This window comes from Etheostoma spectabile, chromosome 4, assembly GCF_008692095.1.
Source record: "Etheostoma spectabile isolate EspeVRDwgs_2016 chromosome 4, UIUC_Espe_1.0, whole genome shotgun sequence".
Lineage (NCBI taxonomy): Eukaryota > Metazoa > Chordata > Actinopteri > Perciformes > Percidae > Etheostoma > Etheostoma spectabile.
Genome location: NC_045736.1, coordinates 17,547,350 through 17,574,498, shown reverse-complemented (window position 1 = coordinate 17,574,498; position 27,149 = coordinate 17,547,350). Strand labels below are relative to the sequence as shown.

The window sequence follows — 27,149 nt, the reverse complement described above, 5'->3', positions numbered from 1 at the left end:
AGAGTATAGTATAATACGTAAATATGTATTATACTATACTTCAATCTTTTACTTCATGTGTAATACAGACTTCTTTTCAACCTCAGTGCTGCTGACCTTAAATAGCTGCACACCTATACAGGCGAACATGAACTGGAGCAGAGTAGTGACAATCATGATGTTACCGATAGTTCTGATGGCCACAAACACACACTGCACCACGTGCTGTAAGACAGAGACATAAACATGTTTACAGATTGTGGTATCTATACTGATTGAGGTTATTGGTGTTAACAATCTGCAGGATGACTTTGAGATGAGGCCTCACCTTTAGGCCTTTGGCCCGGTTGATTGCACGAAGCGGTCGAAGAACACGCAGGACCCTAAGAATCTTCACCACAGAGATGGCCGAGGACCTGACGGAAAAAAAATCAAATGGGTGTACAGTCAGTTTAAGATATTCCAGAATAACAAGATCAAGTTTCACAGCAGAAACTTTTCCAGAAGCCCTTGAACCATTTCAGGAACTCAGGGACTTTACTTATTTTTCAGCTCCTTTTTTGCTCCTGTTGCCAAATAAATTGTACTAATGATGACCCTGGGGCTACTGAAGTAGAGTCTGCAGGGCTGAGTGTTGCTCAATATTCAAACATAAAACGTGTGGCTGCTATGTTTTTACAGCTTTATTAAAATAAGAAAGCACTGGGTAACAGTAGAATCAAAACAAGGACAAGAGTGGGACATTTCTTGTTATGTTTACTGAAAACAATTAAAGTCATGTTGTCGCTTTACTGACTAATCTAAAAATAAAAAATAGAGAGTTTGTAAATGAGTGGAATGAATGAGAGAGAGAACCATTCAATTCAATTCAATTTTATTTATAGTAACTACACTACCGGTCAAAGGTTTGGGGTCACTTACAAATTTCGATATCACTCCATTATAGACAGAATACCAGCTGATCTACATTGCCCATTATCAGCAACCATTCATCCAATGTTCCAAAGGCACATTATGTTTACTAATCTGATATCATTTAAAAAAACTAACTGAGAAAACATTGGAGAACCCTTTTGCAATTATGTAAGCACATAATGTTATCTGAATTCTGCTGCCCTGGTTGAAAAAAACAATGCAACTGATCTGAACTGGTATTCTGTCTAAAATGGAGTGCAATGGTAATTTCTAAGTGACCCCAAACTTTGGACTGGTAGTGTATTTGAACTCAATTTGGTCAAAAAGGGTTAATTGTGTCTGTGTTTGTTTATACTCACTGAATGCCAAAAGAGACAAGGGAAACTCCCACCACCAACAGGTCCAGGAGGTTGAAGTAATTCCTACAGAATGCCCCTTTATGTAGAAAGGCTCCATATGTTGTCATCTGAGGAGACGACAGAGGAAGTTAGAGGAATAAATGAACAAGAAAAAAAACACATATATCATCCAAAGCACATTAGTCACCTACACATACACTGCAGAAGACGCAGACACACATACTGTCCAGTGTGAACATGTTAAATAGAAAAAACATATGCTCACATACATCAATCTCCACCTTGCACACGTCTCCACACTCTTTTAGATCACTCTGATTCAGGGTGGCGAGCTCAGAGCAGTGAAACAGGAGGCTAGTTCTACCGCCGCCACCCCCACAGCCCTTAACTACATGAATGTAGTAGTAAGTCATTCATTTCACAATCTACTATGGGATGAGGCAATAAAACATGCATTTTGTTGCCATGAAGTCAGTATACTACCTGCAAGAGCTTTAGTTATAGTGATTGGAAAGTAGAAATGGCCTTACTGTCACATTCATGTGGACCGTCATCTTAAAGCACATTCCATTATGTTCTTTAACAGTTCAAAATAAGGGGAAGCAGCTGCCAATTAAAACTTCAGATTTCAGCAGGCAGAGAAGAAAAAACAGCCAAAATAACTCTGCTTCAAATAATAAAAGGATTAATTTTCCAAATGCATGTAAATGTGGAGCCTTGCAGAGAGACAGGAGCGCTAACTAGGAGCAATTTGAAGTAAACCATTGGTGGACTTGAAAGGTTTTTGCCCAAATGGGTGCAGACACAACTCCACATTTCTATGCACTCAGTCAGGGAAAGCAGACTGAACCATGCTCTGCAGGAACATGGTTGGTTTTGCCCCCTCTTTTATGGGTAAACTGAAGAGCAGTCAGTACGAGAGGCATGAAGTCCGCTTCGACTGGAGTTGACTTCGAACACCTCCCTGAAGATTACCTCGAACTCAACTTCAGCCAATGCCTTAACAATGTCTGAACAGCTCAATAAAATGTGTTGCATTGCACAAAGGGTTGCATCATGTTTTAAATATCTGCATCATCAAAATCATTTCAGCGATGACTGCCCGAATGACGTGACACCTATGTGAGTATGTAATGTAATGTGGATGTGATGTTTCCTTCCCCCAACATTAGTTCTTTGATTAGTATAATTTGAAGAAATCTTGTGTTTGTGTAAGTGTGTGCATAGTAACAGCTCCAATATTTGCTTTTTAAAAGAGGTGCCGTGAAGAAAAAAGTAAATAAGAGAAAGGAAACAAACAAGCCAGGTTGTACTGAGTGGCAGGTGACACACAAGGAGAAAATGCAGCAAGGCTCTCGTTGTCATTTAAGGGGTTACCTTCAATATGATCTCAAATGTAAACATACTAGTGAAGACATAATCTGCATAGCCTAGGACCTGGAAGGCAACGAGATGTTTGGAGTGTTATTGGGGTATGGTTAGTCACAGCACGGACAGGGGACACATGGCATTTACCTTCAATACGATCTCAACAGTAAAGATAGCCGTGAAAGCATAGTCAAAGTAACCAAGTATCTGCAAAAAGCAACGTACATGTTTAACAAAGACAGGTCATCGTGCAGCTTCATACATCATATGTTAACAAGATGAATAAAAAATAAACAGAAACATTTGAAGCTTTTTTTAAAAGAATTTGATAGAGTAAACATCACACAGTACATTATGACTTTTATTATTCACTGACTAGTTCATAAAGTGCAAGGTGATTTTACTAGTCTATCATTTTTTATGCAATATCATAGTGCAGTTGCGCCGAAAATGAAACACAGAGATCCCTGGCTGACTGTTTACTTTACAGGACTATACCAGTGCTTTTGCCTGTTTTAGCTTATAAATATAAATTGCAAATGTTTATATTACCATTATTGTCAGCCAAAGTGTACCATACAGTCAAACCTTCCAGATAGAAAGATAGCAAAATTCATTTAATTCTTTTTTTGTATTTCAAAAACTTGACACTAGCTTGAAATGAAGTAAATCACAATGAAATAATCACTGGCTTTCTTTTGTTTTGTACATATTGTGTTCTCAATGAGTTAAGGCAGGCAACATTTCTTAAAAGCTCTCCTTTATGATGCATTTAAGGACAATCTGACATTTGAGAGGTGTGAGCCGCCTTGCAAATACAAGCTGTGTTGCTGTTAAAACAATTCCAAGCGACAAACGGCATTGTCAAAAAGATGATGTGAATTTAACCTTTTAGATTTAAAAGGTTAAGGTACCTTAACCCCTGAGTCATGAATGTTGGAACAGACCAGCTTGAGCAGAGTGGCCAGACGTCACCATTAAATTTGAACAGGCCGTATTTTCAAGCATGTGTCGAAATAGAAACTGGTAATTCCACTGTATGTATTGTTATGGAAAAAAAAATGCAATTTCACTAAAACATAAGCATGACTGTTTCCTCAAAAGAAAGAAAGAAACGTAGAAACTTAGGTGGTGAATGCTTTGGAAAATGGTCAGTAGTAAAGTAGCCTATGCAAGTTATAACAAATGGGCTAAAACATGCAAAACCACTAGTAAGGTCAACAAATTATGAAGCAGATATCAAAATGGTGAACTAACTTAACACTCAGAAAAGTTATATTTTCATGATGTAACTTGACCCACTTATCTTTGCTACACAGTCTGTTAGAAGCCATAAAAACAATTCTATTAAAGGGTCGTAGACTTACAATATTGCGAGCTGAGAAGTTTCGGATCGGATCCTCAGCAGCGAGTGAGACAGAACTGAGCATGATGAACACCAGGATGAGGTTGGTGAATATGTGGTGGTTGATGAGTTTGTGGCAAAACACACGAAACCTGGAGGACAAAGGAAATACAACACAGCAAGAAGCATCAGTGTGATGTGATGCACTGTGAGTGTGTGTGTGTGTGTGTCCATGTGTGTGAAGCCTATCTGAACATGTGTGTCGTACGGGTTTGTGGTGCTAAAGATGAAGAAGGCGCTTCCCTCTGGGATAGGAGTGATCTTCTCCTTCTTTATTAGGTCAGAGATGACCGGCCGAGGCCCCGATGGAACTTCTGGATCTTCCTCCTCTGCTGCAGTGTCGTCAATCTCCTCTTCTTCATCCTAACAGACGAGTAGAAAGTTTGAAAAGTTTGCCAGTGTGTATAACTCCTCAAATTGTAAAGATAAGTTACTGTTAGATTCAGTTAGTCAGGATACCTTGTCATCTTTTTCATCCTCCTTTTTGTCCCTGTAATGAACACAGATATTGTTATGAATGCTAGAGTACATATGAGCATACGTATACAGAGAGACATAGTAGGAGATCCAGCTGTTACCCTTTCTTGTCTCCTTCGTCTGTGTTGAGAGACTCTGCATCTGCCAAGTTGTCCACAGCGATAGCCAAGAAGACATTCAAAAGGATATCTGAGCAAAGAGTTTAGTAAAGGACAGCTCTCTCTGTAAAAGAACTTTAACACTGCTTTAAACACATACAATGATGAATTTAGGTCAACTGATGTATTCACTGTTTCAGCAGCTTCAAGTGTGTTTGTATCAGTGACAGAGGATACAGTTTCCACAGATGAAGAGGATGATGAAGTAAAAACACACAATCATCCCAGAAGAGGAAGGGCCTCCATACGCCATGATCCCATCGTACATAACAGCGTTCCAATCTTCTCCGGTCAGGATCTAAAATCAATTATTATATTTATTTTGTGGGAGATGCATCAACAGTAGTGACAAGCTCAACAATTTTTTGGGGTCTGTTTGTGTTGACGACACTGTTCCCACATGCTACAATCCCACAATCCCTGCTAAGAGTCCACAATAAACCCATTACAGCTGCTATCCATGGGCAGAGATACAGCAGATGGATATGTACGTTGATATATGGCTGCACATTAGACGGTTGGACACCTCGACAGGCATTAACCCTTACTTACCAACCGAAAAAAGGATTTGTTATACTGCTATCAATATTCAAGAGTTCAAAAGATCTAATAAACGATAAAGTGGCTGATAGCATTTTTTTTAACATAAACAACAATGTTGGTACAGATACTATCATGGTCCTGCTCTGTGGTCTTGTAGACTTTTTAGTTTAATATACTGTGTTTAAGCTCTGGAGGTTTTTGTGTTTTCTTTTTCATGTTCCTTGTTCATTAATTGTGTTGAGTTTTCTGTGCTTGCACTGTGTGTACCTTATGTGTCCCTGTAGCCTTTCCTAGCATGTCTTCCCTTTTACACCTGTGTTGTGTCTAGCTTTGTCAGCCCTTGTGTTGCCAGTCCTCGTTGTCTTTTTACCCAATCAGTATTTCCTTCTTTATTCCAGTGCTATGCCCACACCACCTTGTTTACTTATTCTGCGTGCTCCCTTGGGTGTCAGTTTGTCTTCATTTTTTGTGTCAAGAAGTTCTGCCTTATATTATATATAGTAAGTGATGCATTTGATAGTGAAAAATATACTTTTCAGCACTCTCTGGTGGAGAAACTATGTATAGTAATAATAATAATAGTTATAGTGTATAATAGTGTCTCTATAGCTCAATGACCTCAGACCTAGCTTGGCATTTCTATATAATCAGGTGATATATCAGCCTGACTGATTTATTGGTCTAGCTCTGTTTCTCTTTTATTGGCCTTCGACAGTTAGTAAAACCTCTTATCATTATTCATTCTAAATCTGTTTGTGCAAACAATTGTACAACAGCATTTTTCATTTTTATCTGCATGTTCAATGTATTTTCCCCCAAATGCACCAATCGGCAAATGATGGATGTTCTGCTATTCAGATGGGAGTGACTGTGTTGTACCGTTTTGTCATAATCTGAACAGTAAATACCTGAAACACAGTGAGAAGGGCTTGGGGAAAGTTGTCAAATGTACTCCTCTTGGTCTGGGTCTCGTCAAAGTTGAACTTTCCACCAAACACCTGCATGCCCAGCAGCGAGAAGATGATGATGAAGAGGAAGAGCAGCAGCAGCAGGGAAGCAATGGACTTCATGGAGTTGAGCAGAGATGCCACGAGGTTACTTAAAGACTGCCAGTGACTATAAAGCAGTAGAGAGAAAGAAAGACAGGTGATTAACTGAACACACACACACACACACACACACACACACACACACACACACACACACACACACACAGCATGGAAGCAGTCTTACCGTGTGACTTTGAAGATCCTCAGCAGGCGGACGCAGCGGAACACAGAGATGCCGAGAGGAGACATGACTTCCAGCTCGACCAGAATGGTTTCAGTGATTCCTCCACACACCACAAAGCAGTCAAAGCGGTTGAACAGTGATACAAAATAGGCCTGTAGCCCGAGACTGTACATCTTCACCAACATTTCACATGTGAACAGGGCTAGCAGCACCTTGTTGGCCACATCTGTAACCCAGAATATAAAATAAAAACAAAATAAATGGAGAGAGCAAAAGAGAGAGAGAGAGAGAGAGAGATCATCATGTTGTTAAACCACTTAGAGATTGAAAACCTAGGCTGCACAAATATAACAGCTGCACACACAAACATTGCATTTTAATAAATAAAATATGGATAACATATAAAATCTTCCCTAATATTTTATTTGTATAGATTTCTATTTAAATAATTGAGAAAATAGGTGAAATCTCCACAAATGTTAGTTTTCTCCACAAATTCTAGTTTTATTAAAACGTAACATATCACACTAACTAAAGAAAATAGACAAATGAGGTAATAAGAAACTGAATCAATTTTTTTTTCTTTCTTACTTTCTTTCTTTTAAATAAGACTTTGATATGTACTGTAGTGCTGTTCATACCCTGTACTTGTGTGAGCCACATTGGCTGGTTGTAATGCTCTGATGATATGGTGAGCGTGTTGAGGAACACCAGGATGATGACCAACCAATAGAAAGGCACCGATTTGACAGCCAACCGGCACTTCCTGCGGCAGAACCTGTTCCAACGGCGCCAGCGCCGACTGCAGGAGCAGAGAGCAATGTCAGTATGAAGTATGACGCTTGTGTGTGTGTGACTCACTTTGCTAATGAATTGATTTAGAAGAACACAGAATCTGGTCACATACATCACAATGTCCAAACACTAAAACAAATCACCTTAGTTTAAGGTAAACTCTACATTTGTTTCTATTAATAAGAAGAATGCAGAGGAGTGGAGGGGGAGGAGTCCCGGGGGAACTGTATCAATATATTTTTTGCAAGTCATACTGTAAAGTAAATGAGCTGAAAAATACTGCGTAAGACTATTCTATAAAAACATTTTATGGTATATGCTGACTTTCTAAAAGCTGTTCCTCCCCAGTAAAGTCTCATTAAAATAAAGTAAAATGAAAGCCAAGCACTTACAAATAAACATTTGTATAATTTAATGCTGGGCACAGACCCATATGATAACAGCTGTACTATATGCACCATGCAGAGACACAGACCCATAAAGATACTGACCTGAACTTTGACTTTGAAATTTTTTGACTGAAAGAAAGAAGAATTTGTCAAAGTTTATAAATGCAGGTTGTAGCAAAGGTTTGATAGAAGCAATGGAGTGGTATGGAGAGGTCCATTGATAACAACGTTAAAGTGTCCAACCGCAAACGTTAGCAGCATTAAAACGTAGAAAGGCAATATAAACATGCAAGTAAGTTGCTATAACCATTTGATTGTTTTTTTAAAATTAGGAATCAAAAAGTAAAGAGAGTAGCACGGAGGATAGAAAACCTGTAACGTGAGGGACTGATGGTTTTTAAACCTCTGTAGCAGCACCAGAAGGGACAGCAACCTGATGTATAGAAATTCAAAGTAATACCTGTGATCTTGTTTCTAATAGGTTTGTTGTGTAAAGTTCTCACCACAGTGGTCCGCAGCATGGTGTCTTCTCCTCCTCCCCGTTTTGATTCTCAGTGTTCACAGATTCTGTTTCGCTGGGTGGAACGCTTGCTGCAGCAGCAAATAAAGCAGACATTTACAAAAAAATACTCATATGTGCTTCACAGTGGCACAATATTCTACACCATTAGATAGACTGGAGTGCAGTACATCCCAGATGGAAGAAGTGTCTAAAGAAATGAAATGGAGACATCACATCAGGCTTTTCTGACAGGCATTTCTTCAGAATGAAGAAAAAAGATACACTAAAAGAACAAACAAATCAGCAAGATTAAAAAACGTTACACTCTAAAAACTAAGTGCATCACAATATTTTGATGGTGACTTTAAAAAAGTAAGTGACAAAATTGCTATTTTTTCTTCTCCAAAGCTACATTGCAGCTACAAAACTTTCAACCTTATAGAAAGGAAAGAGCTAAGCGCTGTGGCTGTGCATCACTGTCATTATTAGTATCATTTACCAAGTGCTGAAAGAGAGCTGACATGGGACAGGCGAGTGGACAGCTGCTGTATGAGGGCTGACTGATACAGACAATGAAGTAGCAGAGGGGAGCAGGCCGAGGTGGACAGAGCTCTTAAAGCTGTCTGTGAAATACTACACTCAAAGTACTGCCAGCGCTGCGGAAAGACTGTCTGTGCAGACAGATGATGATTAACTGTGCAAAACGTCTCAGTGCTTTAACTCGTATGAGGGAGCATGGTGTGTGCTGCTTAGCTTATGTAGACGTGTTGGCTTTGATTCCAGAGTGGTCGGACAGCTCTTAGCTCTGAAAATAGTGCTGACTGCTGGAGTAGTGATCTGGGTTTAGCCCTGTTTCCTATATATTCATACTGAGTCGCTGCTTTTAAAATGGGACATGGAAAGAGGAATCAGGGCGTGCCAGCTATCATAGAAAACATAGTTGGATTTCTATTTCATATAAGACTTGTTTCATAGGTAAAATATAGGCTTTTTAATTTAAAACCAGTAAACCCTAGACAAAACAGGGAGGAAAAAAAGGAGAGAACAAAAGCTGTGATGCTCAGACACAACGGGTTTAACAATAGTAAACCACAAAGTGATGAGGTATTACATTAGGCTGCACATCAACACACAAACACACACACACTCTTCCTCAGCTGTCACTCAGGATGCTCCAAATGGGTTTTTAAGGCCGCTGCTGCTTACCACCTAGTTTTAAGTCCTGATGTGTTCACCAATAATGCAGTTGAGTATTTGAGAAAATCAGTGATTCTTCACTGATTGATGGAAGTAAAGTTTAAATGATTATTGTGTGTGTTGTTATGCTCACAAGATGAAACACAAGCAAGCAGCAACAAATGACATTTGAGGTTCATGGTTGTCTTTCAATTATTTATGATATTTAAGGTTATTTAAGTTTCCTTTCCTTCTGCACTCTAAGGTATTCATTTTGAGCTTATCTTTTCTATTTGAATCAGTTCTACATGATATTTTCTTATAATGCTGTGTTGAATGTTTAAATGTCTTGTCGGTCAGCTCACCGAGGCAACTTCCTTTAACAACAGTTTTTGGAAACGGCCATAAAGTTTACTTTGTAAAAAAACTAAACTCCTGAAAGATCATGTCTAATCTGATTTTGACCTAATTACTTAAACGTTGTTCTGTATCAGATTAATTTGAGCATAAACCCCATACACACTCAGGTACACATACACAAGAGCAAGAGAACACTGGAGGGAAACCACAGGATTTACCATGAGTGTCGGACGACTGGCTGAACCACCCAAACCTTCCTTTCTTCTTCTCAGTAAGGTCAGCCAGAGTCACCCCTTCATGTGTAATGCATGCAAGTCCATGCATTCAGACACAACAGCACAGCAGAGGGACATGGGGGGCGAGAATGGGCTGCTATCAAAATGGGTCAGAGCAGACAAGCACCACAGGACAACAACAGTATTCAAAATATCAATATCCAACAATGACAAGAGCAGCAGGAGTCACAGGGGCTGCAGACACTGGGGAAGGCAGAAGAACAACACGGAGAGCTGTTAGTCACTGGAAGCGCCTGCAGGTGATGAGGCCCTTCACTAACATGTTACAGTGCAAATTAAAGCATTCACATGTTAACGTGTTAGCAGGGGCTCATTTATTGTCGACAGACACCAAAAGCCAGGATGGATGTTGAAGAAAAGCAGTATGGACCTGCCTCCTCGTCACACAGAACCCCAACAGCTTTTACTAGGAGCCTAAACATCTAACTTTATAAATGAGGCATGACTAGAGGAAAAGACAGGTGGGAGGCGACAGTAAATGGACAAAGTACATTCGAAATGATGGCAGATCGTAATGAGCAGACAGAGTGTATAAAAATAAAGACTAACTATAAGGTGAATCAGTTGCAGTTTCTCTGTGCTGCATCGTGTCTGCTGCTTAAATAAAGAGGATGTGGATTAGGAGTTTTTCTACTGCTCGAGTAAGATCTTTTTTTTCCCTTTTTACCATTCTCAGATAAACTCTAGTGGTACTCACAGCATGCTCCACTTCCATCAGTGACATGGATCGAGCGTGAAGATATTAACAATCAGTACAGCTCTGCTTAAAGCCCCCTTTCACATACAAAACAGTAGTCAACAGATACCTCTATGTTATGCAGGTATGCATCTACAGTGGTGTGAAAAAGTGTTTGCCCCCTTCCTCATTTCCTGTTCCTTTGCATGTTTGTCACACTTAAGTGTTTTGGAACATCAAACCAATTTAAACAATAGTCAAGGACAACACAAGTAAACACAAAATGCAATTTGTAAATGAAGGTGTTTATTATTAAAGGTGAAAAAAAATCCAAACCATCATGGCCCTGTGTGAAAAAGTGATTGCCCCCCTTGTTTAAACATACTATAACTGTGGTTGTCCACACCTGAGTTCAATTTCTCTAGCCACACCCAGGCCTGATTATTGCCACACCTGTTCACAATCAAGGCATCACTTAAATAGGAGCTGCTTGACACAGTAAGGTCCACCAGAAGATCCTTAAAAGCTACACATCATGCCGAGACCCAAAGAAATTCAGGAACAATTGAGAAATAAAGTAATTGAGATCTTTCAGTCTGGAAAGGGTTATAAAGCCATTTCCAAAGCTTTGGGAATCCAGAGAACCACAGTGAGAGCCATTATCCACAAATGGCGAAGACATGGAACAGTGGTGAACCTTCCCAGGAGTGGCCGGCCGCCCAAAATTACCCCAAGAGCGCAGCGACGACTCATCCAAGAAGTCACAAAAGACCCCACAACAACGTCCAAAGAACTGCAGGCCTCACTTGCCTCAGTTAAGGTCAGCGTTCATGCCTTCACCATCAGGAAAAGACTGGGCAAAAATGGCCTGCATGGCAGAGTTCCAAGGAGAAAACCACTGCTGAGCAAAAAGAACATCAAAGCTCGTCTCAATTTCTCCACAACACATCTTGATGATCCCCAAGACTTTTGGGACAACATTCTGTGGACCGATGAGACAAAAGTGGAACTCTTTGGAAGGTGTGTGTCCAAGTATATCTGGCGTAGAAGGAACACTGCATTTTATAAAAAGAACATTATACCAACAGTAAAATATGGTGGTGGTAGTGTGATGGTCTGGGGCTGTTTTGCTGCTTCAGGACCTGGAAGACTTGCCGTGATAAAAGGAACTATTAATTCTGCTGTCTACCAAGAGATCCTGAAGGAGAATGTCCGACCATCTGTTCGTGTACTCAAGCTGAAACGAACTTGGGTTCTGCAGCAGGACAATGATCCAAAACACACCAGCAAGTCCACCACCGAATGGCTGAAGAAAAACAAAATGAAGACTTTGGAGTGGCCTAGCCAAAGTCCTGACCTGAATCCTATTGAGATGTTGTGGTATGACCTTAAAAAGGCCGTTCATGCTCGAAAACCCTCTAATGTAACTGAATTAGGACAATTCTGCAAAGATGAGTGGGCCAAAATTCCTCCAGGACGCTGTAAAAGCCTCATTGCACGTTATCGCAAACGCTTGGTTGCAGTTGTTGTTGCTAAGGGTGGCCCAACCAGTTATTAGGTTTAGGGGGCAATCACTTTTTCACACAGGGCCATGATGGCTTGGATTTTTTTTCACTTTCACCTTCATTTACAAATTGCATTTTGTGTTTACTTGTGTTGTCCTTGACTATTGTTTAAATTGGTTTGATGTTCCGAAACACTTAAGTGTGACAAACATGCAAAGGAACAGGAAATGAGGAAGGGGGCAAACACTTTTTTACACCACTGTATGTGTGTGCATTGTGTATAATGAAAGTATCCTTGACTATAGCACAATTATCGATAATTTTGCTAATCGTTAAGGGACAAATTCCATCATCAATTGTTATGAAACTGTTAACCGTGCAAATTTGCAATTACTGTAGTGCAACTGACATTTTAGCTGCGGCCACGTTCAATCAACCTGCTTCATCTATTTCTGCTTCAGTAAGTGATTTCCTACAATTACCAGAATGACTTTTGAAAAGCTTAATCAGACCAACAAAGGACCTGCACGAATTGCATTATGGACTATTAATGCAGCAGTTGGTGGAGAAAGCATTCTCTCTCTGGTGATTTTTCTTTTTGCCTGGTTGTTAAAAGTTGATGCAAAATTGTGACGATAAATTAGGAGCACGTCTTAGCTTGGAGCTTCTTTTTACCTAATTAATACCAATTGTATCTGTGCTAGATTTGTCTTAATATGATGACCAGTTATCTGGGTCAATGTGAAAAATAGAGCACTTTCAACCCAAATGGACAGAGGAGTGCAAGGAAAAGAACCTGTTTTGTTTTCATTTGAGATAAAAATTTTTTTTTAACTATTCCACTTTTTCCCCTTTTAAAAAAAAATGCCCACACTATAGATTTCTTGAGGACCAACTCATTGTATTTTCTGATTATATAAAAATACCTTGAGTTATAGTTCAAAACCCTCTCAAGTCACCAATGATAAACACTGCTAGATATTTGTTTGGATGCAGCAGTATCAGATTCAATCAGTTTGCTGTAGTGAAGGGCTCTTGTGATGCCAGCGCAGCATTACTCTGGGAGAAATGGGAGAAGGTGCTTACGGTTGCGCTTTGTCCCCTCATCAGCCTCATCCTCATTGTCGGGGTCGATGTCTTCAGCCTGAGTGATCCAATCCAAGTAACCTTTCAGATCCTCCTCGAGCTGCTGCTTTTCACGCAGCTTCTGGAAGTCTCCACGGGCTTTAGCCTTCTCTCTCTCCTTGGAGAACTCTCTGGGTTTGCAGAGTCACACATAGACAAAAAAATGCAAACACATACAAACACACAGGAGTGCATAAATTACCCAAAACACACAGAGAAACGTCACAGCACACAAGAAAAAGGTTGTTGTTTTTTTTCACACAAAATGGAATTAAACAAGTCTTACTTCCTATACTAAATAATCTCTAACAATCTGAACATTTCCCTTACACTGCATAAATACATTCTACATATTCACATACTTCAATCATAACCTTTCAATGCCTTGTGTGTTTTTGTGAACCCTAGCCACTGGAGGGAGATGTACACCTTTGAAAGACAGACACAGCACTATATTTAGAGCCCGACAGTACAGTAGCGTATCCTTTAGGCGAGCATCTTATTCATACAGAAAAGGCAATTTAGGAGGACAGATGGTTTTAAGAGGCACGAAACATTTGCACAGCATCTAGACTCATATATTTCATAGAACAACTGTGGAAACTACAGTATGTAGAGATTCAGAAGATGGTACATAAATATATTCAGTGCACGTGGGATGTTTTCTATGCTGAAAGAAATACATAGACTTCATGGTAAGAAGGTAGCAAAGCAGCATTTGTAAAACTGCATTTAGAAAATGGATGCACGTAACAAAATGTGCCAATTTACAGCAGCCAACAGGACTGCAGGAGTGTCTGAGTTGATGATTCTGGTAACCTTGTTGGCTTTTTAAAAAAACATCTGGCTTTGCTGGCTGGTCAACCGCCCAGAGTTAATTCAACTGTAATACCCCACCCCCCACTCCACAGAGCTGGAAAAGCAAACTGGGGTTTGAGAGAGCTTAGTAGCGCAGAGGGAGTGAAGGGCGAGGAATAAGATTAATTTCCTTCTCAGGAGGTTGGATGGGTTGAGGATGGGGGGGGGCTGATGATGAGGAGGAGGAAACGCTCACTTTGCAGTTGCTACTGGAAGAACGTGATAGTATGACGCCAATGTCTGAGAAAGAACATTCATACTGTATATCTCATGGTCCTAACACAGAATAGCCAATCACAGGTTTAATAGCTCCATATTTTAGTATAAAGGTTCACATGATCTTACTTCCCATGGCTGCAGCATAGTTTATACGCAGGCTAACACTACATTTTAAGCAAATAACAAACCACTACATACATGCTTTGCACACTGCAAACAAAAACCACTGCACACGTTTCCTCTTACCCACTTAGCACACCTAACACAAGGTTTAACACAAAAAAGGATCCCAGTATGATCAGGCTAACAAAGTAAATCCAAGGTGTTTCCCATCCAATGGCATCGTTGACCTACAGGAGCCAAAAGTAGCCGTTTAACAGACAGAAACACAAACAAGAACAGAGAACCTCCAGCCTGAAATCAAGCAGAAGGTCTCTGTCTGCAAAGAGAGGAAGATGCTTACCCGCTCAACACACCCAAAACCAGGTTAAGAACGAAAAAGGAGCCGAAGATCACAAGACTGACAAAGTACACCCATGGAAGCTCAAGGCCCATAGCATCATTCATCTGGAGGAACAAGCATCACCACAGAGGAAGGAGAGGAGGGGTAAGAGAGGGAAAAAAGAGTGAAACAAACTGTTAAATGAAGAAACAGTCAGAAAAGAAGAACAGAAGAAAAGATAGTCAAAAGTTGCTTTTTCTTCAGATGAAGAAAAATAAAGATCTTGTAGGAAAAGTACCAGGATAGCATCTTATTGTTGTTGTGAGTTGATGCATCCAATCATTTAGGCAATCAATCATATCAGAGCGATAAGAGCTGCCTCAGGAAGTTATCAGCAGCTCCATCTTCAGAATGTCAGTCACATTATTGTTGTGTCTGATCTGAGTCGACGTTTAAGCTGAAGGCATGTGACAGTCACAGGATATTGAACTGGGAGAGCAGAGACTTACCCAGTATAGCACGTCCGTCCAGCCCTCCATGGTGATACACTGAAACACTGTCAGCATGGCAAACAGGAAGTTGTCAAAGTTGGTGATGCCACCGTTGGGACCATGCCAGCCTTCCCTGCACACGCTGCCATTGATGGGGCATTGCCGCCCATGCCCTGAGATCGCACATGGAGCTGGTTCCTCTTCTGCTATCACATCTGAAGAAAGAAAGGATACAACTAGGATTGTAATCATATATGTATTATACATTATGTATATAATAATATTGTATATTATAATATGTTATAATAAATATTAGATTATTTCAAACAGTGTTCACAAACCAAAAGCCTATATGTAACGTATCTGCTGTGGACGGCTACGCGTGAGAGAGTACAACAAACATGTCGACCGCAGCAGCAGCTGCTGTGCCATTCACCAGAAGCTTTGGCTTTAAAAACTTCAGACAACAAGGCCCAAACAAAAATAACACTGAATGCAAAATATGTGGCATCATGATAAAGGATTCTGCCTCTACCACATCTAACATTATTACACACCTAAGAACGTATTCTGATAGGTTAACAAACAAGTTTAGCTCAGCATTGGCCATCTAACGTTAGCTTGCTTCAGCTACGACCTACGGGAGTTTAACCCTGACAGTCATTTCCTAGATGTTATGAAAAGATGAATGGGCATTTATTTGTTTGCCAAACTTCTGATATTAGATTTACGTAATAATGTACTTCCTGCTGACTGCAATACTTGGATTTCCTTATATCTAGTGTAGTGTTCTAAGAAGCCTGGATGGAACGCAGCAGGTGATATAACACTAATAACTACGAGAGACTTGACATGGACATGTGAGCATCTCTGACTGCTACATCTGGCCTTCAGATCAATTTCTTTACCTTTTCTCACTTTAATCACAGTTATTGTAGTATAGTAGTTATAATGATTTATCTTGCTCGCAAGATTGCAGGATTAGCAAATAAAAATTGATTTTTTTCACATCTAGGCTTAACTGCAGAATTAACACTTGTTTTGACCAACAGCGTAACGTGAATGCCTCCCTTCTCATCTGGAGAGGAAGGAGAAAGCTGCAGTTCTCCAGGAAAACATTCTTACTTGGTATTACTCTTAGTAGAGCAGAGCAGCATGATGCACAAGGGAGGGAGGGAAAACAAACACTGTGTTTTAACAAGCCATCTCGGACAAAACAACCTGGCTGGTGCATCAACCAGGTAATTTAAGTTAGGGACACCTGAAGAGATTTGCAATGTCAGTGTATAAATGTCATCACCCACATGAGACATCCACATAGACATTGTAAAAAAAAAAAAAGAAGTTAAAGTAACACAGAAAAATGTAACAGTGTTAGAAATATGTCTGTCTATACTATAGTGTGTCCTTATGGTCATGGTGTTGCAACTAGAAAAACACTGATCTTATTTTATTACCCATTTGAGACAAAATGATTCAAATAAATGATCGAAAAAGCATGCCTGTGACTTTTTATGCTTCAGTTTGTGCAATATGTCAAGCACATAAGCTATTATGTCTTATTTGTGTAAAGAATCCATTATACATCTTTTAGTTGGGTCAACATGCTGTCAGATTAAACATTAGGTTTCACCTTCATAATGGAGAAATGCATGTTGATGTTTGTTGAAAGTCAGTGTAGGTCAGGCTACTTTTAACATAAAAGTATTGCTTGTTACAGTATTCAAAATACTAGACGTGTAGACTAAAAAAGATGACTTAAGTTTATATATAACAGAAAATCAAGAGGGCATACCTGAGCCAGGAATAAAGCAGGTTGCGTGCATTTTACCGATGAAAAGCTCCAGGCCGATAATCGCATAGATGATGATGACAAATAAGACCAGGAGGGCAATGTGAAGGAGAGGGACCATGGCTTTAATGATGGAGTTCAACACCACCTGTAAACCTAAGCAATGAGGAAAATAAACACATTATATGAAGCTTGGCTGTACTTTGAATGCACAGTACGAAACACAGCTGGAAACATCAGTTGGTACCAGTCTTCATTATTGCAATGAAATAACTTGTGTCTTTTGTAAGTCATGATGGTTCACATAATGACGGGCTAATGACCTAAATATAAAACTATAAGACATACTGTACACTTATAACATTTTGTTTATCAACCTGGATCTGAGCATACAGTATGTGTGCAGTGTGGGATGATTATACTTTAGACTACTGTATGTTTCCCCCACAAAAAGGAAGTGTGTTTTTTTATTTACAAATTTGATACCAGTTTGACCATGACCATGGCGCTCCCCTAAAGAGATGTTCCAGACATGTCCAGCTGAGAGGAGACTTTGGGGAAGACCTAGTCTATATTGACGACGTTACATTTCCGGGATTGCTCCGGTACCAAAAAAAGTCTGCCAGATGTCCCTAATTTTGGCTAGATGTCCGCCACTTTCCGCTTTCTTTGTGTTAGAATTTTAAACTGCGGTCAATTTATGAGGACTAAGGTTAACTGCTCCTCAGGTCACTGCAAGGTAAATCCAGACAGCTAGCTAGATCTGTTAAATGAGTTTTCTGTTGCATGACTAAAACAACTTTTGAACATACACATGTTCCCCCAAAACAAGTTCCTTTCCGAGTCCATTTTGCAGAGCCGCTGTTGCTCTGTCCGACGCTTAGCATCGCCAAAGACGATTGTGATTGGTTTAAAGAAATGACAATAAACCAGTGAATGTTTTTCTCTCATCCTGGAATGTTCTGTGGACTAGCCAGACCCTCCATGCTATGGAGAAAGGTCTTGCAATGCAAGACAAGGGAAGACCCAGCACTAGGTGAAGAGATTAATTCTCCACCTTGACATGGGAACGCCTCGGGATCCCCCATTCAGAGCTGGTTAATGTGGCTCAAGAAAGGGAAGTTTGAGGTCCCCTGCAAGAGCTGTTGCCCCTGCAACCTGGCCCCAGATATGTATATACAGATTGATGGATGGATGGATGATACCAGTTTTAGTATATTATACATTTCAGTACATATAGAACAACATATAGTTCATACATTTGTCAGAAGTGTTTACTCTGAGTTTGTTTTTATAACAGAGCTCATGCCTCTAGGGTGCTTATGTAGATGTTGAATAGATGTTTTTGAAAAACAGTCCTCAGGGATGATACATAGACCATCTGGACTTGTGATGTGTAACCCTTCAACCTAGAATTTACTGGGAATAATAAGGGTTAAGATCATTATACAATATATACAGAAAAAATGTGGTAAATATATATCTTATTTCATATATTTAGTTACACGGGTTAAACATGGTGTTTGTATATGGAGCTCAGTACTTACTGGGTACTCCTGAGACCAGTCGCAGGGGTCGCAGCACACGGAAGGCTCGAAGGGCTTTAACATCGAATCCACCTGGTTTTCCTCCATGTCCTTGCATTGATGGATGGATACCTTCTCCTTCTGCTTCGCTTTCTACCTTCTCTTCTTTGGTCAAAAGCTCCAAGACAACACTGAAGAGTCTATCAGAGAGCAAAGACAGAACTTCACATTATTAGCCTGCTGAGGAAAACATTCTGTATTACATACAACAACTTGTTTGCATCTCAGCTGAGTTAGCATAACTGAAATGATTTGTTGATTATTCAATTAGTTGATCAACAAAAAAGCAAAATAATTTGATTAATTGTTTCAGTCCATTTTCAAGAAAGGAGATGCCAAACAAACAATTAGCTGATGTCACCTTTGGCTCTGGAAAATTATACTAGGCATTGTTTTTAGAAAAACGACAATCATATTTTTTAAACAAAATAAGCAGAAAAAAGCAGAATAGTCGATATTTGAGGCTGAGAGCATTTTTGATCCCTCAAAGCATGAGCTGTGAAACTATAATGTAGTATAATGTGTGCCAACGTTTACTTTACAGCCACCCACAAACCATACTGATATCACCAGGACACAGTTGGATTAAAAGAGTACTACACACATTAAATGCAATGCACCATTAATGTTAATATATATATACACAGTATATATATATATATATAATATATATATATATATATATATATATATACATACATACTAACATACATAATAAACACTGTAGTGGTAGCTTCCACATATTCATAGTATTTTTACTTTTGCCAGGCGCGATGCTGAGAGTGCAGAATAGCAGCATTTCATCCCCTTTGTCTAAATGCTCAGTTACAGTGTACAAACAGCATACATGTACATGTACAAGAGCGGTTTCCTTATTGTTGTCACAAAGTGAAATCAGCAGTGACCAAATCCCTCACCAGGAAAAAGGACAGTTCATTACAGTCAGTTAGACGTTTCTCACCTAGCCAAGAGGGGAAATCATCTCGACACATCATCACATTAAAGCTGTGGACTGTGAGCAATGAATAAAGCTGCCGATAGGAAGGAGTTCTGAGGGCCTATAAGCACAGTCTGCTCAGACTTATGTTATACTGAGTCACAGCTGTAAGACAGACCGCCTGCCACTAGGGTTTCATTACTCATTCAGTCATGTTCAGAAGAAAACATATCAACACTTTTTTTTTACTGCATATACCTGAAGAGAACGACTTTGATAAAAGTGATCCATCAAGTTTCTTTACCGGTCAAACTGCATAAACATCTCAATATTTAGAGAGTCAAGTGGTTTTAACTGTTTTAGTCTATTAACTACAAATCACAAAACTGTGGGAAAGTTTTTTTCCCCCACTGGTTTCAATACATATCTGTATGAAAGTCGATTGCTAATTGATTTTTACAGTGTGAAGGAAAAAATGGAAACAATGGCTGCATGGAAATTTGTACATCCAATATATAAATCTGTATAGCGTGCATTTAAAAATGATCAATACTTGGATAATATAAATCCAATATTCACTGTATTTATGTTTTGGTCTCTTTAGCTGCTAAATGCTCCACTACTTATGTTCACCAGCTAGTTGCCAACTAAAAGCTGGGGGAACTGCAGATTAGGGTGATAATTCTAGTTGTCATTAAATCCATTGCTAATGTTATATGAAAATATTGATTACTACAGCTTTAAGAAATGTAGTTCAAGAGCTTAAACACACTGATCCTTTACGTAAAAATAAATCTTCTGATCTCATCATTAGTCACCTCTACTACTGTACCCTCAAAATGGAATGTGTCTCTTTTTTTGATAAATTCAATAAATGTTCTTTTACATGACCTTACTGTTACCTTTTTTTTCTTTCTAAAGCTAATTTACATTTCTGAAACCCACATCCTTTTACAGTAATACAATTATGTTTTGAACAAATCTTTCCCTCACCACTTGTTTTTGACTTTTTTTGTGTAAATTAGATAAGTCACAAAAGAAGGATTTTTACTGTACCCTACAGGCCTAAGATATTTTTCTTGCATTTCAACACTTTTCTTTCTATGAGGAGGAGTATTGAATAAAGAAATACATTAAAGCATGGCTGAATCTTTGACCACCTATGACCTTTTACTAACCTCTGTTGAACCATAATGTGACATGTTATAATCTATAAATACAAAGACATACAAACATGCTGCGATGAAGGTTGCTGTGAAGTAGGCTGAACCTTGACCTTTCAACATGATTTTATATAGCCGTTTTAGAGCTATATATTAGCTATATATTGATACTGGCAGTATTATTTCAGTGGGTCATTTCAGTGATTTAGAAGCGACAGTCAGTCTCCATAGCAGGAGCAGCCGTCTTTGCATTTGACTGCATGACCGATCAACCTTGCATGCTGCAAACAGACAGAGATCTAACCCAGCTACCCACTGGACTGTGTGTGTGAGAGGAGAGAAAGGAGAGAGAGTAAGGAAGATAAAGGAAAAAAAAGAGAAGCTGCTATAAGGATGAAGATAACACAAGGAGAGTGTGCAGGAGATAGGAATGAGGGCAGAGTGAGGTGGGGAAGTGTAAAGCTTAACGTACAAGATCAAAATGGAAGGGGAAGTAAAAGAAAAAGCTGCAGAGATAAAAGCAGAGCAGTATGGAAGAGTGAGCGAAAGACAGTGAGAGGAGAGGGAAAATGGGAGGAAGTGTTGGAGAAGAGATGAAGTATGGAGAGATGGTGACTCACGCCAGTGGTGGTAAAGCTCTGATTTATTCTCTCTGTCTTTTCTGGGTCATATACTGTGGGTGTATGAGGGTCTCAATTCGCACTTGGCCGCTTGGAACAGAGGCTTAAGAAACGTTAACTTTAACGCTGACTGTCTCAGAAACTGTCAAACTGTAAACTGCAACTGTCAAATTGAGATCAAAGTGCAAATCCAAACCCCAAACTGAAATAATAAAAACTGATGATTTGGTCTGCAAAAGGACAAAGTTAATAGGTTTAATCAAACACATTATACAAAAAAGTTAATTGAAATAACTGAACTTGAGGACTTACCCTATGACGACAATGACAAAATCCAGCATATTCCAACCGTTTCTCACGTACGCATTCTGGTGCATCACCAAGCCGTAAGCAATAATCTTCAGAAAGGTCTCAATTGTGAAAATGATGAGGAAGGCATACTCAACGGTTTCCTGCAGACACACAAAAAAACATATATTTTTGATAAGAACAAGATATGATGAATTGTCATGAAAAAGCATGAGCATGGCATTAATAGTGTGTTGGCTGTATAAAGCAGGTACAAATACTGCATACTGCAACTAAAGCACAAATACAGAAGCACACACAGACGAACGAACGGATAAAGAATTTGATGTGATCATTTCAATCCATCTCTATAGTATTGATGAATGTGCAAAGCTAATTTTTGTGGAAAAACCAGAGACAACAATGAAAGAAATTCCAGGACCTGACTGGGTAATGCTTTAGACTATGGTCTGCAATCTCTAGTGTAATTCATTCAATCTACAGTGTTACTTTTTGTGTTCCAATACTGTAAAAAAAATACTAGCAGTTCTCTTTAAATTCCTCCCAAATGCCAGATTGTTGCTACCTAGTAGGCCTACACCGTAATGTTAAACAGGTACCTATTAGACCTATTAATACCAATTAAAATATTATATATTTTTATAAATACATTAGAATGTTGTTAATAAACTAATAAATAATGAGGTGCATGTTGTTACACAAATGCCATTCACAGAGCATCAACAAATTCAAAAAATAAAAACAACATTGTTTAACCAGAACAGCCAAATCTCATCTTTTCTCAACAAGTCTCAGAACATATTCACAGACCATGACGAGAACCATCACAACACGAGAAACCTTGACTAGGTGCAAAAGAACATTTCAATCTAGAAAGGACAGGTAGTGGTGTTTTTATTTAGTATCAAGTAACCTCAATTTAAATAGAGACCATGAGCTGGTTGTCTTAATGGTTTATTACACACCAAACCAATCTGACTGTTTGAATATTTTGCTTGTGAACACACATCAGAAAATAAAGTGGGCGGACAGATGACCACTGACATAAATGTAACTTCTGTCCAAGTCTGCACGACAGGAAATAACTAGTCAATTGTCTGTACTCGTAATCCAAAAATAAGTAACAAAAACCTTTGTTATTAATTTAGAAGATTAATTGATAATACATGATATAAAGGTAAAAAGTTCTTTGGCTGTGCACAAGTGTTGTCAGCTTTGCAACTCAGCATTGCGTCTTTGTTGAATTAAAAAATGGAAAAAGCAGAAATAAGGACAAAATGGCATTGATTGGATGAAAACACTGATTCAGTAGGCTGAACAACCAGTCAGAGATCTCTTGCACACTGATGCATGAATGTATCGGAGAGAAGTTAAAAAGGGACAAACACTGAATAAAAATACTGTTTCAAGAGTGTATGTGGAATCAGTGATGTAACTCAGCATTAAGCCTTTCTCTAGGTTGTTTCAAAGACAGAGAGGAACACGGGAACATCACGCCATCAGGCTGAGGTCGACTGGGAGCGAAGTTAGCAACACATTGCTAGATAAAGGTGGTATTTCATGTTAGTGCAGTGAGATGTGTGAGAGGCAGAAGGTGCAGACAGTAGCACAGGGTGACTTAGCTTATTAAGGACAGTCCTGGGACCTCCCTGGAGATATGAAACCAGATAGAGGCTCTTTCATCCTTTATGCATGAGGCAGGTCAACGTAAACTCTGCTCAAAGGCTGGTATACATAATTTGTCGTAATTTGTTGGCCAACACAAAAGTCACTTAACTTTTCATTGGCCGTTTTTCATAGAGACAAATGCTAAAAGCCACACACACACACACACACACACACACACACACACACACAAACACACACACACACACACACACACACACACACACACACACACACACACACACACACACACACACACACACTATTATTATTATTAATAATACTATTATTTTTATTATTATTATATACATAATAACCTTGCCACCTGGGGAAGTCCTTAATCCTTTGCCCTGTGTTCTCTGCGGACACCATAAATACAAGAGCACTGTGGGCTGCAGGGCTCGTTTCCCGACAGTTTACTGCAGATTGTGAGAAGCACTTAGCCCAGAATAGGAGACATGGGCCTCTTTGTTACTGATGTAAAAGGTTGAGTTAAGCTTATGGCTGCTGCCTCTGTGACGGAGCATGCTTGGGCCGCAGGGAGCAGAGAGAACAGAACGATTCATACGAGGATGGAAGGGAAGTGACAGATAAACAATTTTAGAGGCATTTATGGAACAACAGATTACTGCTGCAGTAATATGTTGGGGGGGGGGGGGGGGCTCCAAATTATTATTTAATTTTAATTATTATTATCAATGTATTATTTCTTCATTTTTTAAGATTTTTCAAAAATGAAAACATATTATTAGAAAATATAACTCCCCTCTGTTGACAGGCTTACTGGCCTATAGGTAAGGTAGTCACTAAGGTAGCCATCCACAGATGCATTAATTATAAGGATTCACTATACCACATGTATGTTCAACATTAAAACACAATATATAAAATAATGCCAACAATTAGTGGGCTATTTTAAGAACTTAGTATAAAGGCGTTGGGCCACCCACCCGTTGTTGTCGGCCCAGTTTATTATGTAACTTAATTTTATACAATTTTAGTAGTAGGGGGTCCCTGCGCTGTTTCTCTTTCTCTGAGTTAGGAGGTCCTTGGGTTAAAAAAAGGTGTAGACCCCTGTTGTAAATCATTAAATCTTGCATTCAGAGCAACTGATTCTCCTGTCAGGTGGCTTGTGAACATCTTTCACTGAAACTGTTTCAACCACTAAGTTTTTGATGAAATACAACAAGTACTTTTGTTAAGTCACCTAAACATATCATAGTGCAATTCTTTTAGTTAAGTTATTGTTACAATCAGTTTGTCCAAGACCAAACAATGTAAGATGTTTCATACATATTTCCAAATTACCCTTTAGAGTGCTAAAGATGAGCTTTTTTATTCACTGTTTTCACAATACAGTAGGCACAAATGTTACTGTACATTACCCATCAAATTCAACAACAAACTATTTCCATAATTCCTATGCCATAATCAGAAGTGTGATCAATTAAGACTTAATATTACTGTAAGGTTTTATCAAATCAAATACTATAAAAAAACAAAAAACAAACACTGTAACTGAACTGAAAGAAAATAGATTTCTGTAAATACTGCAAAGGTTTTATGTAGCACACACAATACTAATCGGCATCAATTCAGTCTTCTGGATTTGGCCATAAGTACTCGTCCCAGTCACAATGTATTTTTCACAATTCATGGTTCACCTTGAGGAAAAACCTTCTTGAATGTCGAATCCAAGTCTGACATTGGTCAGCAGTGATGTCATCAGAAGCCTCATCCACACTATTGTATTGACACACTGTAATCATTGCAGTGGTCCTTTATTTCAATGATGGTTTGAGCACTACTGTAAATTACCAACACTAAGGTTGTGGGTTCAATCCCGCCAAGGTCACATATAAATCTCACACCTTAGGGTGGTGATTGGGAAGTTTTGGCATTGGACTATAATAGGCAAAAAAACATACACATAGTTATGAACAACAAGCATAGTGTTATTAAAAAGTATTTTAACAATAGAGAAGAAAATCCTATCCAAAGTTCTGCATGTAATTTGTGTGACCGTAGTGTATTTCAATGTGAAACTGGTCTTTTTCGATGTTTTTATTGTACACAGTAAATGTCAGATATACTTAGAGTTGTGAAAGAGGTACTTTTGATGATCAGTTGGTTTATTTGTACTTAGGGTAGTGACTCATTACCACATACTTGTGAGCATAGTGCCATAGAATTAGAAAAAAACTAACACAAGGACATATAAACAAAACTTATCCTGCTCATCTTTGTATGCCTGCCAAAGATCGATCAAATACATACTATGATTTAGACAGATTTTCTATTAATATTAATATAAAATTTTCTCCTGTGTGGTCTACAACAGTAGTTGAGTAATAATTGTAAAGATGCGGAAAGCAGCATGTAATACACTGTCAGAACAGTTTTAGCCTTCCAAAGCGCAGTAAATTTATGCAAATTGAGACTTCCTTGTTTGTGAAAGCATGTAAAATATAATAGCAAATGATAAGCATCCCCTCTCAATTAACCAGCAATTTATTCAATCATCAGCACGTTTTACTGCGAGCAGAAATAGAATAAGGGAGAGACACAGAAAGAGAAGGAGAGTGAGGAAGTATGCCTTTGGGGATGACCATAAATATCTCTGACTCACTCATCTTAGTTCATTTGTGTTGTAAAGAGACTTACAATGGTATGTTCCCTTCTCTCATACAGTATGTGCATACGATAAGTTTATGTGTTCACTTCACTTGCTACTATTCTGTTAGGTATACCTGATACATCATGCACTCACGGATATACAGACACACATAAACACGGCACGTTTATGTCCTAAACTGCACGGGAACAGCACAAACTCATGCAGAGCAGGATAGAACACGACATAATACACATTCCTTCCCGACCCCCACATCCGTACAGACCTTCCTCTGCCACAGGGTGAGTGTTCATGTTTATCTCACATACTCACAGAGCTCAGATCACCACATGACAAAGGATGCTAACCCACTGAAGCATGCATTCTTCTACATAACTCGCCATATGACAGAGCCATGCGGACAGCGGTAATGTAAACCTATTAAGAATTCAAAAAGGCCTGTGCGCAATGCCCACGAGGCTCCGTCTATCTTCCTCCAGACTACACACAAATCACCAATTACATTTCATGCTTAATGACAAAGAGCGGAAATGCAGTCATGAAAATACAATAAAACATGTTGTCTTGCAATTAGAGCACCATTGTTCATACATTATCTTTTATTATTTAAATAAACGCCAGCTTTAAACTGCAGCATCCTGAAGTGAGACCAGGACTACAAAAACTGATGACAGCCCTAGACTATTTTCAATTCAATATTCAAATACATTCAATACGCTTGAATATTTATTAGTGCTCCCAAACCAGCCATATCTCATCCCCTAATTAAGTCGGGTCAATTATAATTATATAGCCCAATATCATGAATCACAAATTTGCATCAAGGGGCTTTACTAACCATACAGCATTCAACACCCTCTGTCCCTGGACCCAGAAATGCAATAAATGTGTGTACAGAATAGACCAACATTACAGTATAGACAATGAGGATGACAAACAGTTACAGACTACAGCATTTAAAGGAATAGTTTGACTGTTTGTGAAATATGCTTGTTCAAGTTACTAGATGAAAATACTGCCCTCATGTCTTTATGCTAAAAATAAAGCTAGAGCCTGAACCCCATTAGCTTAACTTAAGTGTAGCCTGCATTTTACATCTTTATCATTTTTAAACTCACCATAAGATACTGAGCCACACTGTAAAATACTACAGTGTATTACATTATGAGGA

General features: G+C 38.9%; 1 protein-coding gene and 1 long non-coding RNA gene across 2 annotated transcripts in view; one reads left to right on the top strand and one right to left on the bottom strand.

The window, feature by feature from the left end:
* Positions 1-27,149, bottom strand: part of LOC116687621 (voltage-dependent L-type calcium channel subunit alpha-1D-like) — a 62,554-nt gene that overhangs the window by 19,255 nt on the left and 16,150 nt on the right. The window contains 20 exon segments of the mRNA XM_032513128.1: positions 97-204; positions 308-395; positions 1,254-1,360; positions 2,769-2,828; positions 3,989-4,118; positions 4,235-4,389; positions 4,486-4,516; positions 4,605-4,692; positions 4,839-4,959; positions 6,113-6,320; positions 6,438-6,663; positions 7,079-7,239; positions 7,724-7,750; positions 8,125-8,212; positions 13,223-13,392; positions 14,802-14,905; positions 15,290-15,486; positions 17,067-17,219; positions 18,611-18,789; positions 21,682-21,821. Of these exon segments, the coding sequence (XP_032369019.1) occupies positions 97-204; positions 308-395; positions 1,254-1,360; positions 2,769-2,828; positions 3,989-4,118; positions 4,235-4,389; positions 4,486-4,516; positions 4,605-4,692; positions 4,839-4,959; positions 6,113-6,320; positions 6,438-6,663; positions 7,079-7,239; positions 7,724-7,750; positions 8,125-8,212; positions 13,223-13,392; positions 14,802-14,905; positions 15,290-15,486; positions 17,067-17,219; positions 18,611-18,789; positions 21,682-21,821 (2,541 nt within the window).
* On the top strand, positions 18,312-25,258 carry LOC116687622 (uncharacterized). Its single transcript, XR_004331596.1, has 3 exons — positions 18,312-18,326; positions 20,938-20,940; positions 25,014-25,258. It is a non-coding gene; the product is annotated as an uncharacterized LOC116687622 (long non-coding RNA).